We start from the raw sequence: 15,644 nt of genomic DNA on the forward strand, positions 1-15,644 counted from the left end.
GGATATCAAGAAAATGGACTAAATGTTCAAAGGCTTTCCAAACGAGCTTCTCTTTGGCGCGTGTGGTCGTTAAATGTTTGTTCCCTGAAGACTTTGCTGCCATGAGGTGTGTTAAAAAAAAGAAAAGAAAAAGAAAGTCCTTTGTTTTGCTCTCACGCCGCACTGTTCGCCCCTTCACCGGCGGGGTCGGGGTTCAGCCAGGAGCCATCCTCCTCTACCTCCCGTGTCACCACCAGCAGCATCTCCGCTATGTCTTGAGAGAGCTGCTCGCTGAGAAAAGTTCTGTGAGAGCGAGCACAGAGTGCACGTGAGTACATTTTTCATCCAATCAGATTTCAGCTTTTATGTGTTGCCGTGTCAACCTATGGAAAAACTGGGAAAAATAAATTTCCAAGATATTTTCTGCAAACTTTCACCAGTGTTTTATTAATCTGCATCTTTGCTGAGTGTGTTTTATTTATATTTTAATGTTGTTCAACAAATATTGTAATCTAAGTGGATTCTATAAAAATGATGATCTCCTACCGTAGTTCCTTTTCCCCTCCGATGCACACGGGACTCTTCAGCTTGGAGTCTAGGTTGTAATACTGCCCGTTGACTTGGCGTACGGCGAGCCAGTGGCGCCGCTTCAACAGCGGCAGGGACAGCATCCCCAGTGAGACACACGAAGGGACATTCAAGATGAAGCCCTGAACCTTGGAGATGCATAAGCTCTGAACCGTCCTGTAGGGGAGAAAAACAAAAAAACATCACGCCCAGGCTCTTCATAAAAGTCGCTTTAAGGTTTGTCGCTGACACATACCTGCGTTTATCCCACCACACAGCTACCAGCTCCCTGCTCTGTAGGGCCGCCATGATGACGTTGACGTCATAGTTCCCCGTACCGAACACGGAGCGATGTGGGTTGACCACGCATTGAGGAGCCAACCTTCAAAAACGGGGAGAAAAAAACCCCCACATCTTTACATCTTGAGCAAGTTCGGTTTCAGACATGGGGAATGTGAATTTCCATCCACAAAGATTCCCTCCAGGATGCGGCCAGTCACAAACAGCTGATTCATTTCGAGGAGATGCATTTATGTGAAGCAACCACAGAAATTCGATGGTCAGGCTGGTAAACAACGCAGATGAACAATAACACTTCTCAGATTCACTTTGACTCCACGTTGACGTCTACATATATTGAGCGTGACTAGTTTTTCACACTGGAATTTTGATTAGTCGCCAACACATGACTTAAGAGCTGTTTCCGCATGACTCTCCTGTGCGTCTTTTTTTTTTTTTTGAGGGGGGGGGGGGGGGGGGGGGGTGAAGAGACACAATAATGGCAAATTTTAATCCAATAGCTATTAGTTAAATGAGTTGATTATGGAGAAAAAAAACTCGTAAGTCAGGGCAACACTGTGTAATTGGACGAGATACCCAAACGAAAATGAAACTTTAGTCCTGTGGTGGCACCTCGCCCAAAGTGGCAGGTTTCTTAGGAGCGCCCCTGTTGCACACAAACTACTTCACGATTTATTTGTGGCTTTTTTTATAATCGTGCTTTTTGATCACTTGATTGCAAACGTTCAAGCGCAGATATTATAAATAAAATATAATTTCACGCCGTACCGTTTGCAGATCTCGTCGGCTGTCTCCTTTGTAAACACCCTCTCCTGCAGCACGTTGTTGAGCGCGTGGATGGCGCACAACTCCAGACGCTGCTTCTCGTGGAACACTTCCCCTTCGCTCATAATATTCGCAAAAATAACAACAGGCAATCTTTCCACTAGCCGATCCAAACAAAAATCAACCGCGTTGGCGCAAGCAACATAAGCAGCGCCGAGCTAGCTAGGTAGTTAGCTAGCTAACATGGCTATTCCAACGCCCAACAAGCTAATGACTATTTTTTTTAAATGAGTGGAAGCCTTTGGCTTTTTTTCTCCAACGTGTGTTGAGATCGGGGAAAATATGCTGTTGACTAAGAAATTGCCAGCCAAAAACAAGAAGGCGGTGTTACGCGCTTGACAGCTCCATCCAGAACACCCGGAAGTGCCTCGTGTTGATGTTGTTGTAACAACTTTTTCCTTTTCATTCAAAACAAAACTTTACCAGTTTGTAAGTTTGTTTTGCATACCCAGCCACTGCAAAAAAAAAGTATAGTTTGGTGTAAAATTAATAATTAAGATGAAAAAGTATTCATACCATTTTTCATACTTAACTAAATTTCAAGCAGCTTTTTCTTTTGAACTTAAATGCAGGAGTTGAATCCGTATTTCTACTGATAATAATTTTATCTGAGTCATTTATTTATTATGCAGAATTATCAGTATTTCTTTTGAAGTACTTTTTCATGTATATATGTATAATATGGTTACCGTTTCATCCCAATCAAAGCAACACTTTCAATGGCCTTTTGTTTTCTTTTGTTCAGACAAAATATATAGGTCTTACCTTAAAACATTTCCGACAGAAACTGTAAGATATTTAAAGAAAACAAAAGGCTATTATCACTGAAGACATAATGAACACAATCCAACTAATACTTTCAATGGTTCTGTCCAGTGAATTGACATTCTAAAAAAAATAAAATAAAATAAAAAGAAACAAAAATAAAAAGCAAAAGGAAATACAATTTTACTTAATACTTTACATTTTGCCGGGATGCACACTCATCAGATTTTTGCCGCTGTGTAGGAGCGCCCTCTAGTGCCTATATTGAATGGTAGTTTGTAACCAAGATTTCAACATCTTACATTTCTTTGAGGTTGGTTTTTTTTTTGCAACATAAACCGTTATTGTTTCAAAAACACATACTGTCCTAATTATATAGTTTGAATCGGATTATTCATAAAATGTTTATTTCGAGTAATTTGAAGCATTTTCCATTTTTTCTGGGCTTGTTCGTGGACTTTCGTTCAAACGGACCATTCACGGACAACTACTAGACCCTCGAAACAGATGGTTGGGCTCCTTTCGATGACGTAGAGAACATCTCCATTACGATTGGTTGAATTCAAGCTATTCACTTTACTGTCATGATCCCATTGGGCCGTGGTCTGGTTAACTAAGCAACGTATTTTTGTTCCTGTGTCAACTAAAAAAGAAGAAAAGCGCAGGAGCTAGCGAGCAGAAGTTTCTACCAAATAATTATTTTTTTAGTTCCACATAGACAGAAAGACCTCATCGTGTAATCTAAAACACGCTGCCTTGAAAGAGCTAATTTTGAAAATGGTAAGACTGACGTTAGCAGTCGATTGTACGGCTAGCTGTTAGTTAGCATTAGCTTGTTTCGGTGTTTAGCCGTCGTCAGTCGTCGAGGTTCCTTCCTCCTATTCGATCATATTTAAACAAATAGTGATGTCATTTCAGTAACCCAACGAACTATTTTGTTAGTTTGCTGCGTGCATCAGCGAGGGAAAAAATGCTTACATCAAGTGTTATACGCGGGGTTTGTTTCTTTTTCTTTTTTTTTTACGCTAGCGTAGCTAACGTGACGTCATTTTAAACCCCAATCTGATATTACTAGGCTCATTCAAACGTTTACTTTAGCTTTTTGTCTATAAACGACAACAGCTTTGTCACATTGAAACGCGTCTTGACGGTTAATTTCAACTTAAGTCTACTCAACAACATCTGTGACAGTAAAATAAGTACGGCATGTGGCATTTTTCTTTCGGAGATAGCTAAACGAGGTTAAATGTCCTGCAATTGACATCATTTTCTGTATATGTGTTTAAATGTGCACCGATAAAAATCTGTACATACTGTATTACGATTAAATTAGTTCGGTAGCAGGATTACAGTACAGTGTATCCCACATTTACCACGGGAATACGTTCTACACTTGTACTTTAATCCTCCTCCACACCTATAAGATTTAAATGTATAAAAACATTGAAGAAATATGTAAACAAAAGCACAGAAATGACCAGCGAGTCTCAGTCATAAAAGGTATAGAAAATACATTGTAGGATGCCGTTATGTCGGCGAGTCTGAGTGAGTGCTGTGGTTGACCACTGTCTCCATTTTCTCATGCGAAGCTTTTACAGTGTTGGCGTCAAAGACCCTGATAGCATAGAAATATGCTATATAGCAGAGCAACACTGTACGCTAAAGTCTGATGAACTTCTCTGTCTTCCAACAGAACTCCAATGTGGAGAATTTGCCCCCTCATGTTCTTCGCTTGGTGTACAAAGAAGTATCAGCATTAGCCGCGAACCCTCCGGAGGGTATCAAGATCTACCCCAGTGATGAAGACATAACAGAACTGCACACTGCCATAGAAGGCCCCGGTAAGAGGCCTTTTATAGTAATATTGAAGGCTCAAGTACAATACAGTAGCAAAGATTTTTTTATTTGTCAATTATGGGGAGTCTGCATTTTTTTTTCTGCTGGTAATGCTTAATAAGCGGTCGGCTTTGTGCTTGTTTGCGCGGCGGCAGAGGGAACCCCATTTGCCGGCGGCGTGTTCCGAATGCGGCTGGTCCTCGGCAAGGACTTCCCTGCTGTTCCACCCAAGGGGTATTTCCTGACCAAAATTTTCCACCCCAACGTGGGCCACAAAGGCGAGATCTGTGTCAACGTCCTCAAGAGGGACTGGAAGGCAGAACTCGGCCTCAGACACGTCTTACTCGTAAGATTGCTCCGTCCCGTCTTTTCTTTAGCTTCTCTCCTGGCGCGCTCTCTAATGGACACCACCTCGTTTCCCACAGACAATCAAGTGTCTCCTCATCCACCCAAACCCCGAGTCGGCTCTCAACGAGGAGGCGGGCCGCCTGCTCCTGGAGGACTACACAGAATACGAGGCACGAGCCCGCCTCCTCACTGAAATCCACGCCATGACGGGGCCCGGCGGCTCCTCGGGAGCCTCGCAGGACCCCATCGACGGGCCGCAGCCCAAGAAGCACGCGGGAGACCTCGGCAAGCGGGCGGGAGTCAGCTCGGCGGCCGTGCCCGCCGCTCTCGGAAATGGCGCCAGTGGACCCAGCACGACCGCTAGCGGCAGTAGTAGTAGCGCCATGAATAGCATAGCAGTGAAAAAGAAAGCCGATAAAAAGCGTGCATTGAGGCGACTTTAATGCAACATTTTCCGGTTTGCGTGTGTGCGTGTGCGTGTGTGCAAGGGTGTAAATACAGAGATCCAAGTTGTTCTTTTAAAGTTGTTTTCCTTTTTGACCACCACAATCCAGACTGTCCACTTTGTACTGTAGCGTTTGACCTGTCAGAATTAAATTCAGAATTAAAATGGTAATGGATAATGCCTTTCTGCGCTTTTAAGAACAACGCACAATAAGACACATTGCGAGAATCATCACAACACCCCCCCCCCCCTCCCTTAATCTACTCAAGACCACTTGCAAACAAGCAGATTTAAATCTGCAACATCTCAGAAGCGTTCTCTGTTTGATTTCCTCTCTGTGATGATGCTTGCAAAACCTCGCCATTGCTGAAGCAAACCAGGGCAGAGGCTAAGGTTGCTCAAGGCCTTGTTTAGTCCAAAACAGGATTTGCACTTTTCAAAAATCTCGAAATGCTCTGATGAGAATGTGCGCACGTTGCCACAATGACATATAATAATAACACAAGTTTATGATTGGAATCATCATAACAAAGTGTCAACCTTTGTCCAGTTGTACTCATCAAATATCGGATTGGAACAATTGTGCCTGATTAGAATTAATGTATATTCAAAAGTAATCAGTCCTCCTAGGACATTTTATATACAAAATAGTTTCCTCACCTGCAGGCTGCTTTTCTGTCTCATCAGGCCTTCCTGAGGAAATATTAACAATTGGATGGGAAAGATTCTTAAGAAAAAATGGCTGCATGAACAAACGACAGGGGTGAGACTTTTTAGACAAGTTTGACATTTTAATGAATAAGATGTGAAGAAATGTAGCTGTTTGGATTTTGTCAGGGACTGGAGCTGCAGCATCTGCTTCAGTTCTGAGGTTTGAATCTTAGCTCCACCCTTTTTGGAGTCTTTGATTTTTTTTGTTTGCCCCATCTTTGCTTCTGCGTAGGTTTCATTGAAGACTAAATCACAGGTGTCAAATTCAAAGCCCGGCCCACCACTTTTTTTTTTAGGGGGGGGGCACACCTGCATCATGTTTCCGTGTGGATTTGATTGATCACACCAACGCTTGTTTTTCATGCTTTGGTCACCTGTGTTTGACCGAGCCAATCAAAAGCGCAATTACCGTCCTCTGCTTCTTTTCTGACCGAACGAGCGTACATGCAGCCTGTCACCGTTCAATTTGTTTATAGTGGTCTCTTGTTCTGCGCTGATGGAATAAGCATTATGAGCTAGCCAGTAATTGCATGCGGAGCAGTGAGTGGAAAAGCGTACCCTGTAGAGCGTCACTGGAGCGCATCTAATGACGGCCTGCACCGGCCTCCCACCCACTTGTGTGGAAATAGCTGCCTGACATACAGGTAATTATCCCCCCCCCCCAAAAAAAAAATCGTAACACAACACCTTTTTTTTACTCTTCTGGCAAACATCCTGCTTTAATAGCACAATTCTTCTTCAAAAAAATATGCATCGTGACGTCATCATTCAATAACAGATAGCGCTAATGTTAGCATTATTGGTGTCCATGAAACAACTGTACACCAAATAAACAACCCAAAGTCAGCTGAGATAAGTCACAGTTGACCTCTGACCCTAATTAGTACAATATGGGCCCCCGAAGGGAAAATTGTAAGCGCTAATCTCATAACTGCAAAGACAGACTAGGGCACCGCTCTGCCTAACATTTATGTTGAGCTCGTCCTTGCATCTTCGCAACAACAAATGCATTGAGGGAGAATGCAAAATCACTTTCATTCATGCGTCATATATGAAGACCATATGCAACACACCATGACCCCCCCCCCCCCCCAACAGCACACATTTTTTCCATCCAAAAGTATCCTGATAATTCACCCGTGCAAGTGACTGGAGTATTCAAGCTTTTTTTTTGCGCCAATCTTCTCCCCCTCCCTCCTCTGGTTTCATCGCTTTCATAATTGCCACCAACATAATGACACTGTTGCCTTGGCAACCATGTTTCTATGGCTCCTCTCCCCCCTCCTCATCTTCTCTCTCCCCCCCCCCCCCCCCCCTTGCACATTCACCAGAGGCTGATCACGCTTCTGCCGGCTGCCGCTTCAATTAAACTTCTTTGCCGTTTCTGCTTTCTGGGTTGGGCTCGCACTTTTTCCGTGATTAAAACAGGAGGGATGAGAAGGCTCCTAATCAGCTCGGAGGGGAGTTGAGGGTCTCATCATCATCATCATCGTCAGGCAGGGTCCAATCACAAGCAGTTGCAGCGGCAGCATCTCGCCGAGAATCACGCCTGCTATTCTATTCTACAAAAGTTGCATCGTGAACCCCGCTGTGGTTTTCTTCTGAATCGGAATGTTCCAGCTGACGCGTGAGAACATCTCAGAACATCTCGTCTAGTGGTGCTGCTGACCCACCCTCCCCCTAGTAAGCCACACACCCCAACGTCCCCCCCCCCCCTCCTCTTCCCTATATGTCGTGCGTGTGCGTGGATTTATCAAGAACGACGACGATGGAGACCTGCGACACTTGTTCGTTCTAACTAAACAACACAAGGAAGAAAAAGAAAAAAGAAAAACAGCTGGTCCAGATCCAGGATCCGGGATTCCAGGATCCGGATCAAGTGCAGGTCTAATAAAGAACAGGCTGCCTGTCTGAGTGAGAGACGCGGAGGTTGAGTGCGCAGACTCCGGCGACAAACCTCGTACAGCAGCGCACAGGTAAGACACGACACTTAACATAAAAAAAAAAACATTTCAAATCAAAGCGCATGTATCTGTGAGTTTGTCAGGTTTTATCTGCTGCATCACTTTTTTTTTTTTTTTTTGGACAGTCACGTACATGCTACTTCTGCACAACGTTTGTTTGAATTGTTATAAAAAAAAATAGATATAATACCGAAGCAAATTAGCGCAAGTGCACGCACATAATGAGAATAATGATATTAGCAGCGCTCGGGAAGAAGCAGACATACACCGGCGAGGATACACCCACGCACTCTCAGCAGCAAGCAAGCAAGAAAGCAAGAAAGCAAGCAAGCAGCCCCACAGCTACATGCAAGTCATGTCCATTTCTCCGTTACAAGTTACAACTAATTAATGTGTCGGTGCGGGGGGGGGGGTTAAATCGATGTGCACGTCAGTCACTCATTGCGCAGCAGCAAAAAAATAATGAATTTGAAAAAAAAAAAGAAAAAGCCACGCTGCTGTGTTTTTTAATTAAGTAGCCTATGTCACGCAGTCGTGTTTTTTTTTTTTTTATCTCCCCATGGTTGTTTTTTTTTTCCTCGATGCATTTTCTCATTTCCCGACAAACACCTGTTGCAACGCACTCGCGCCAAAGTAACGCTCGGCGGGTGTGGCGCACCTACGCAGGGTCGTTTTTTTTGCATGTTTATTCCTTTTTGGTTGTTTTTATCTTATTTTTTGTGTCCTCCTCCCAGTGGTTTCTCGTAAGTATGCATGTTCACACTTGTCAATGTGTGCCATTCACCCCCCCCCCTTTTTTTTCCTCCTCCCGCCCCCTTGCTGCAATGCCTCAGTGGCACAGTGTGCTTTTGCTGGAGGCCGCTGGCCAAGTGATGCTTTGTGGATTAAAATGGGGTCCATCTTATAAATCACACAAAGACGAACTTGTGATAAGTGTTAATTTTAAGTTGAATACTCTTACCAAAAAAAAAGCCTTTTCAACCATTTGTTTTAGCAGTGGGTTCCGATTGTGTTTGCTTCCTTTCCCTTCTCCATCACAGACAGCGCTGCAGTGCTATTCTGAGAGAGTTAGCTGCCTCAACCCACGCATGGATTCTGAGAGAAAGCGAGAGAAAGGCAGAAAGAAAGGAAGGATATGGGGAGAGATTTGTCTCAAAATTATTCACATATTATCCACAATTCACATGTTTGATGTTGTGTGAGCATTTATTATAAATTATTATAGCCAAATATTCAATTCTGTTTGTGAAATATTGAATGTGTGTTGGTGGATCAACTGGCATAGGCTTTTTTTTAAGTGATTAATAAATTTTGTTGTTTATTTTTAGTGAGACAATCGTCACGCTGTTTCAAGATCAGTGTCGAAAGGCCTGTCCCCCTTTTGTCCGCTAGAAGACGCTGTTGCTGTCTCCGTTTAACAGGAACGCGCCATTTATTGTTATATTCAAATTGGAAATGGGAAAACGGCCAATAAGCCTTTATGTAATATTTTATTCTTTGTTTATTCACCAAAAATCATGAAACAACGCACGATCGTATTTCCCCCCCCCCCCCTCAAGCTTACCTTTCCTTGAAGCCAGAAGTTATTTTTCTGCTTCTACATTTAGCTGCTGACGAAGAAAGTCAAAACAACAGGTAGCAAACAAATTAGTCTTGGACTTTGTTTCCTGACGTGTTAAATTAGATGAACACTCGTTTTCCCGAGAAACATTGTATCATTTACAAAGGCAGCACAGTCCTTAGGTGAATAAGATTTACCTATCAATGACGTCATTGGTCATCTTTATCCAATCACTGGGGATGGTTGATGTAGTGAGACAGTTGCCTGTCTCGTGTTCAGGCACCATGAGTTCGATTCCCGCTTGTGTGTGTGTGTGTGTGTGTGCTAGTGTGTGTGTGTGTGATTAAAAAAATTGAAACCAATTTTGCATCAATGATAACATGAACATAAAAAGATGTAAATTGCGGATGTCCTTACGTATCTGAATAACAAATATTAATTGCGAATATATTAGTGTGAATCATTTTGACACAAATCTCTCCCCATAGTAGAGCGGAAAGGCTGACTGTAAAGAGATGTTTAGGAATGGCCTTTCTCTTTACTGCACAAACACAGTGGCCTTTATTTGGCTATCTACATGTGTCCTAATGTTGTTGTGTGTGTGTGTGTGTGTGTGTTGTGGCGCTAAGTGCTGGGAGAAATGTACTTGATTGTGTAGCCAGCCACCCACATGCCGCCCTCCCACTCATGGTCGTCTCTTCTCCTATACCTCTGGCTCTTCCTCCTCGCCTCTCTTTGTGCTTCTTTCAATCCCTTCCCTGGCTCACTTTTCCTCGATTTACCTTGCCACTAATCACTTCATCTCTTGTTTGTATTCCAGCGGACTCCCTTGGAGCGAGAGGTCCCTTGGTCTTTTTTGGCCCCGAGCCCCCCCCTTTACCAAACCCACCCCCTCAAAAGCTTGCAGGAGCCCACCCTCCCCGCCGCCTCGCCCATCCATATGTGCCTCCATTCTCTGCCGCACATTTTTCTAAATTACATGTAATTATATTTTTTTCTCCAGTCACAGACGAATCTGCCACCGTCTCATTATTTGCCGGCACCTCCAACACAATAACTTTCAGGCATTTACATATTTCTCCACAAAAGTGATATTCTTTGAACCCACTTCCCAGTGACAAATCAGGGATAATTTTTCTTCCCTTTTGATTTTTTTTTTTTGGACAGGAGCCGTCATTCATCACACGCTTAATTAGTCACCCCAGTTTAAATGGGACTGGCAATTTGGAGCTCGGAAGAACGGCACAAGTCGTCGCTCGCAATGTCTCTCGCAGGCGGGGAGCCATTTCCTCGGTTTGTGCTTACTCCTAATTTCCAGCGCTAGCGGCCTCCTCCTCCTTCTCCTCACACTTAAAAGCTCCCTCATTATCACCCACCAGCACCCCATCACAGTCACAGCTTGTGCCAGGCCAGCGCCGATACTTGCCAATCCGATGCCGGAATAAAAAGCAAGAGATAAAAAGTGCAGCTATAGAAATGCCCGAGGAAGATTTAGTACGACGGGGGGAGTCTCCCGCGGGCTCCCCTTAAGTCACCGAGTGAGTGACAGTCGGTGTTTACAATGTGCCGATGAGATATCTAAACGAGTGCCTACTTTTGAATGTGCCATACCGTATTTACGGAACAAAGCAGATGATAACGTTTACATTTACATACGATCGATACGACAAAAAATATCGCTGCTCAAGTGCCGCCATCAGTACAAGGAATGTAAAGGATTGCCTAATATCCGTAAAGCATTGCGACAAATTTCATGTGCAGCTATCTGAAATCGAAGCTACCAGTTAAGAGTGGGTTTCTTTTTTTTCTTTCCTCGGCCAATTTTGATCTCGCCGGCTTTTCTGAATGAAGCTGCTGTTGTTGAATATTCACAGCTACGCTTTTGGAATCAGCTGGTGAACTAAAACCTGCACAACAAAAGCGCCGTTCCAATCGTCATGTAAAAATGACGCCCACAGCCAATCTCCGCATTCTGGCGCTGCTCTCCCTTCTCACGCACGCCACCGGGGAGGATGTCGTCCCGTCTTCTGCCGCGTTTTCTACCCAGCCCGGCCCCTCCATCCCGCAGTCCAATAATCTGAGGCCGGCCGCCCTAAGGAGTCGGCCTAGAGTCCCTGAGAAAGTTCCTGAAAGCCCCCCAGAGGGAGTCCTGGAGGCGCCCCCTAAGCCCATGGCCCAAATGATGTTCCCCAAAAATGTGACATCATCCGAGGCACTGGCCCCGCCCCTTGGCGCCGCCCAGGTGGCCCCGCGCCTCATCGACGTGTGGATGGACGTATGTCAGGGTTACTACGACGTGATGGGACACTTTGACAACTCCTTCAACTGCACCAAGGACATGTTCATCTACTGCTGCGGGACGTGCCACTACCGCTTCTGCTGCCCCGATCGAAACCGGCAGCTGGAGCAGGACAGCTGCAAGAACTACGACTCGCCCGCCTGGGCCAAGACAGAGTCCAACGCCCTGGTCATCGAAGAGGACCTCGGCCCCGACCCGGATTTCGACCCTCTCAAGCAGCAGAGCCACAACACGGGCTTCGTGATCGGAGGCGTGGTGGTGTTCATGGTGGCCGTGGCTGTGGGTATCAAGGTGGTCTTCAACAAGGTCCAGCACGAAGCCATCCAGAGGGACCTCAATATGCCAAGGTCAGCAGTTTTCCGGATTTTGGGAAAATTTATCTAACTCTTCATTTTTGACAAGTTAAATTAGGCTTGTGGCTTTTTTCCAACCTAAACAGAGATAAATAAAGTCCAAAGTGGTTGTTAGCTGGAATGTTTGAGATTTGGGGTACGGAGTGTGAGTACTCTTGCCACCTCGGGCTAATCCCACACATCGGCGTATGAATGATGTGAAGAAATGAGGTTTTCAGGACTCAATGAATGGCCCAGATTCATCATTCTGGCTTTACAATCATTCTCTTAGTCATCAGCTGGAAAAGTGCAAGAGGCTGCCGCAAAACTCCTCGGGGCCTTTCGGCTCATATGCTGCACCGTGTCGAACCGACGATATTGACAAAATACTGTTTCGACGCATATAGCCGACATTTTATGTCCTGCTCGAGCCAGGAAAGGTAATCATGTTCAAACTCATTTCTATTATGACCCCCCTCTCTCTCTCTCCGACCCACCGTAGAGCCTTGGTGGACATGTTGCGGCATCAGTCCAGTCCGGTGCAGCAGGACGAGAGAAACAACAGCGTGGCCCTGACCATGGGAGATGGCCAGGGGACGCTGGGGAGAGCGCCAAAAAACCTCTACGCTCCAGGACCGCCGAGCAAGGACAACAGATGTGAGGGTGTCGAGCATAAAAATAGCGCAAACCCACGACATGACTGTCTGGAATGTGCGAATGAGTGCTTTTTAACAAAGCGTAGGCCAACACTCGCTTTGTTTTTTAATGACCTTTTTTTTTTTTTTTTTACAGGAGTACTAAATTGTAAGATAGATACTCAAACTGTGCGTGTGCAGATGGACTGTTATTTTTTTTTAAATTAAAAATCCAGTGTAGTATTGTAAAATACAACTACACTTTTTTTTTCCCAACAAGCAAGGGTTTGCAACGCTAATTATTAAAACTTCTAGTTTGCTATTCATGAGACAGTCACTCGAAAAACATATTAAAAGGGTGTCGAGTGTGCTTGAGCTGCGAGCTGATTATGAGCCTTTCTGTTCTTTTAATTACAGTGGGTAACCTGCAGCACAATTTTATCCACACGTCAGGCTCTAGCCCCAAACACACTGCGACTATTGGTGAGTTCCGCACTTGCAACTGGCACGACTCGTCTTACTATGTGTCTATGTTGTCATGGTTTCTGTCTCTGTGTACTCACCCCTCCCCTCATGTGTATGTCCACGATCACTGTAATCGCACCTGCCTCGTATTTAAGTCCTGTCTGCGTGTCACTCCCTGTCGGATTATTCTGTCACGGAGCGGAATGGAGCAGGGTGACCAAACGCAGCTTGGACCAGGGTTTATTGATGGAAAAGGGAGTTGGAAGGGAAGATGAGGGGAAACAGACAGACAGGAACTGGCAAACTAATATAAGAGCCTGACAAAACACCAACAGGACTGACTGACCGACAGGGATGGCAAACAGAAAAAGACCGAGACAAGACTACAGACAATGGACAAGAATCAAGAACGATCCGCAAGGGAGCAAAAAAATTGATAAGGCCCAAAAAGCACCTCAGCAGTCATTAAGTTAAACACTTCAGCGCCTGGACCATCCTCCACCACCAGTTCCCGCCCGCGATGCTCGATCCACGTCCGTCGTCGGAGCTTGTTCCAGCCTCATCGGCTCCGCGGCCGCCGTCGGACTTCGCTCCATCGATGCCGAACCTGCGGTCGCCATCGGAGTTCCTTCTGGCACCATCAGACTCTTGGCCGCCATCGGGCCCCACCCCAGCGTCGCCGGACCCACGGCCGTTGCCGGACTTTGTGCCAGCAACGTCGGACCCGTGGCCGTTGCCAGACCTTGTCCCAGCTCAATCAGGACTCGCGGCCAGCGTCACCAGACCCGCGGCATCGCCGGGCCTCGTGCCAACATTGCCAACAATGTCGGACCCGCTATCATCAGAGACCACGCTCCCACTGCTGAAACAGTCTTCGGACTCAGAGTCACTATTTTGTTAGGCTGTTATATTAGTTTGCCAGTTCCTTCAACCAGTTCCGATATTAGTTTGCCAGTTCCGATCTGTTCCCCCTCATCTTCCCTTCTGACTCCCTTGGTCCAAGCTGCATTTGGTCGACCTGCTCCATTTCCGTTCCATGACAGCAGGAACATGTACACTGACAATATACAATCAAAGTAATCACGTTCATAAACGTATCCTTGATTCCGGGGGTTAATAATCTTTTTGAAACTGATGGCCTCTAGCCTCAAATTTTTTTTAAAGGGAATGTATAGTCTGGATCCAGATGATTTTATTGTGCGCCATCACTTGCCCCCCAAAAAATTTACATTCTTTTCTTGTACCCGGAGGAGTACATCTCATTTAACACCCACCCATGGCTTCTTGCAGAACGCACCCCCCGGATGAACAATGCTCAGCTGGCGGCGGGGGGCACCTTGCTGTCCAATAAACACAACAACACCAAATCCCAGCCTGCCTTCCACCACTCCCTGCACAACCTGGCTCAGCTGCCACCCTCCTACGAGAGCGCCACCAAGCCCGAACTCAACCGATACTCTTCGCTCAAACGGCTCGGTAAGTGCTGCCACCCCCAGAGGTGAGGACAAACGTTCCGCCGACCCCTTTGCTCGGTGAAGCTCTAATAACCCGTCAGAGATGCTTGTGCCGATAAACAATTGAGAAATGTCGTTTGGCTTTCAGAAAAAGGTTTGGATGAGTACTCATCTGGTTACTGCACCACCAAGCGGCGCCCGCACACCGCTCAACCGGCCCTTCAGTCCTCCCAGCACCACCTCCACTGGGGTGGGGACTACACGCTCAGCGGGAGAGGAACGCTGCCCAGGCACGCGGCCCGTCCCTGGATTCCGCCGCCGCCGTCCGGCATGCCCGCCTCCCCAACTCCCAACCCTTACCCCTTGGACCCCCCGGAGCCCCAGTACAACCCCAACTACGACACCCTCTCCAAACCCAGGAAGGTCAAGTCCACCGACCAGCTGCTCAACATGGGCGACGTCCCCGGCAACACGGGAACCTTGTCCCGTCTTTCCAAGAACCAGCAGCACCAGTACTACAAAGCCATGGCTGCCTCCGGTAAGAACTCCAACACACAGACCCTCACTCGCAAGACCCAAGACAGGCAGGACAGGCAGGACAGGCAGGACAGGCAGGACAGACAAGACAGGCAAGACAGGCAGGAGAGACACGAGAGACACGACAGACAGGAGAGACAGGACCGGCTGCTCATGTCTCCAGACCACTTGGAGGAGAGGATGGGTGGGATGGGGGTCATGGATCCGTACGCTCACCCGGGAGGGGGTGTCCCCACCCTGCCCCGCCAGCAGAAGGCCCAGTCCCAGCAGAACGTGTGCGCCACCCCCTCCCTGGACCGACACCACATGATCAAGATGAACTCTCACCCGACGTCCGGCAGAGAGCAGGAGAGGAACCCGGGCATGACCGGCCACATCAGCGGGGGCATGGGCTGGGCGGGGGAGGCGCCTGGGGCGGGCGTTGTCATGGGAACGGGAACGCTAGGGGGCCACAACGCCCGCAGGATGGCTTTCGCGAGCAAACGACAGAACACCATTGAGCAGCTGCATTTCATCCCGGGTGGCGGAGGCCCCGGCAGCGGGTCCGGGGGGAGCGGGGGCGGCGGGGGCGGCGGAAGTCAGGGGATCAGAACAGGGAGCAAAAATGAGGTGACAGTGTGA

The 15,644-nt window shown here is 46.7% G+C and overlaps 3 protein-coding genes across 3 annotated transcripts; 2 read left to right on the forward strand and 1 right to left on the reverse strand.

Moving 5' to 3' along the window:
* Positions 1-6: 6 nt before the first annotated feature.
* Positions 7-2,062, reverse strand: josd2 (Josephin domain containing 2). The gene is made up of 4 exons (XM_085917767.1): positions 1,615-2,062; positions 803-928; positions 526-723; positions 7-282 (listed from the first exon to the last, which is right to left on the reverse strand). Exons 1-4 carry the CDS (start codon positions 1,734-1,736, stop codon positions 153-155), a joined length of 576 nt encoding a protein of 191 aa, XP_085773893.1. The 5' UTR covers positions 1,737-2,062; the 3' UTR covers positions 7-152.
* A 947-nt stretch (positions 2,063-3,009) lies between these two features.
* On the forward strand, positions 3,010-5,245 carry ube2s (ubiquitin-conjugating enzyme E2S). The gene is made up of 4 exons (XM_085918673.1): positions 3,010-3,216; positions 4,130-4,277; positions 4,428-4,618; positions 4,698-5,245. Exons 1-4 carry the CDS (start codon positions 3,214-3,216, stop codon positions 5,061-5,063), a joined length of 708 nt encoding a protein of 235 aa, XP_085774799.1. The 5' UTR covers positions 3,010-3,213; the 3' UTR covers positions 5,064-5,245.
* Positions 5,246-11,246: 6,001 nt separating this feature from the next.
* Positions 11,247-15,644, forward strand: shisa7a (shisa family member 7a). Its single transcript, XM_085919047.1, has 5 exons — positions 11,247-11,947; positions 12,435-12,589; positions 12,985-13,050; positions 14,323-14,508; positions 14,635-15,644. Exons 1-5 carry the CDS (start codon positions 11,247-11,249, stop codon positions 15,642-15,644), a joined length of 2,118 nt encoding a protein of 705 aa, XP_085775173.1.

Source organism: Syngnathus leptorhynchus, chromosome 8 (genome assembly GCF_054491065.1).
Source record: "Syngnathus leptorhynchus isolate UIUO chromosome 8, UIUO_Slep, whole genome shotgun sequence".
NCBI lineage: Eukaryota > Metazoa > Chordata > Actinopteri > Syngnathiformes > Syngnathidae > Syngnathus > Syngnathus leptorhynchus.

Excerpts from the sequence above, each read along its gene's own strand:
- shisa7a (XM_085919047.1), top strand. The coding sequence starts at position 11,247 with ATGACGCCCACAGCCAATCTCCGCATTCTGGCGCTGCTCTCCCTTCTC. Across the intron at positions 12,590-12,984 it reads GCCGAGCAAGGACAACAGAT|TGGGTAACCTGCAGCACAAT; the intron begins GTGAGGGTGTCG and ends TTTTAATTACAG. Across the intron at positions 13,051-14,322 it reads CAAACACACTGCGACTATTG|AACGCACCCCCCGGATGAAC; the intron begins GTGAGTTCCGCA and ends GGCTTCTTGCAG.
- josd2 (XM_085917767.1), bottom strand. The coding sequence starts at position 1,736 with ATGAGCGAAGGGGAAGTGTTCCACGAGAAGCAGCGTCTGGAGTTGTGC. Across the intron at positions 929-1,614 it reads GCCGACGAGATCTGCAAACG|GTTGGCTCCTCAATGCGTGG; the intron begins GTACGGCGTGAA and ends CCGTTTTTGAAG. Across the intron at positions 283-525 it reads GGAGGGGAAAAGGAACTACG|AACTTTTCTCAGCGAGCAGC; the intron begins GTAGGAGATCAT and ends TCGCTCTCACAG.
- ube2s (XM_085918673.1), top strand. Across the intron at positions 4,278-4,427 it reads CACTGCCATAGAAGGCCCCG|AGGGAACCCCATTTGCCGGC; the intron begins GTAAGAGGCCTT and ends GCGCGGCGGCAG. Across the intron at positions 4,619-4,697 it reads GCCTCAGACACGTCTTACTC|ACAATCAAGTGTCTCCTCAT; the intron begins GTAAGATTGCTC and ends CGTTTCCCACAG.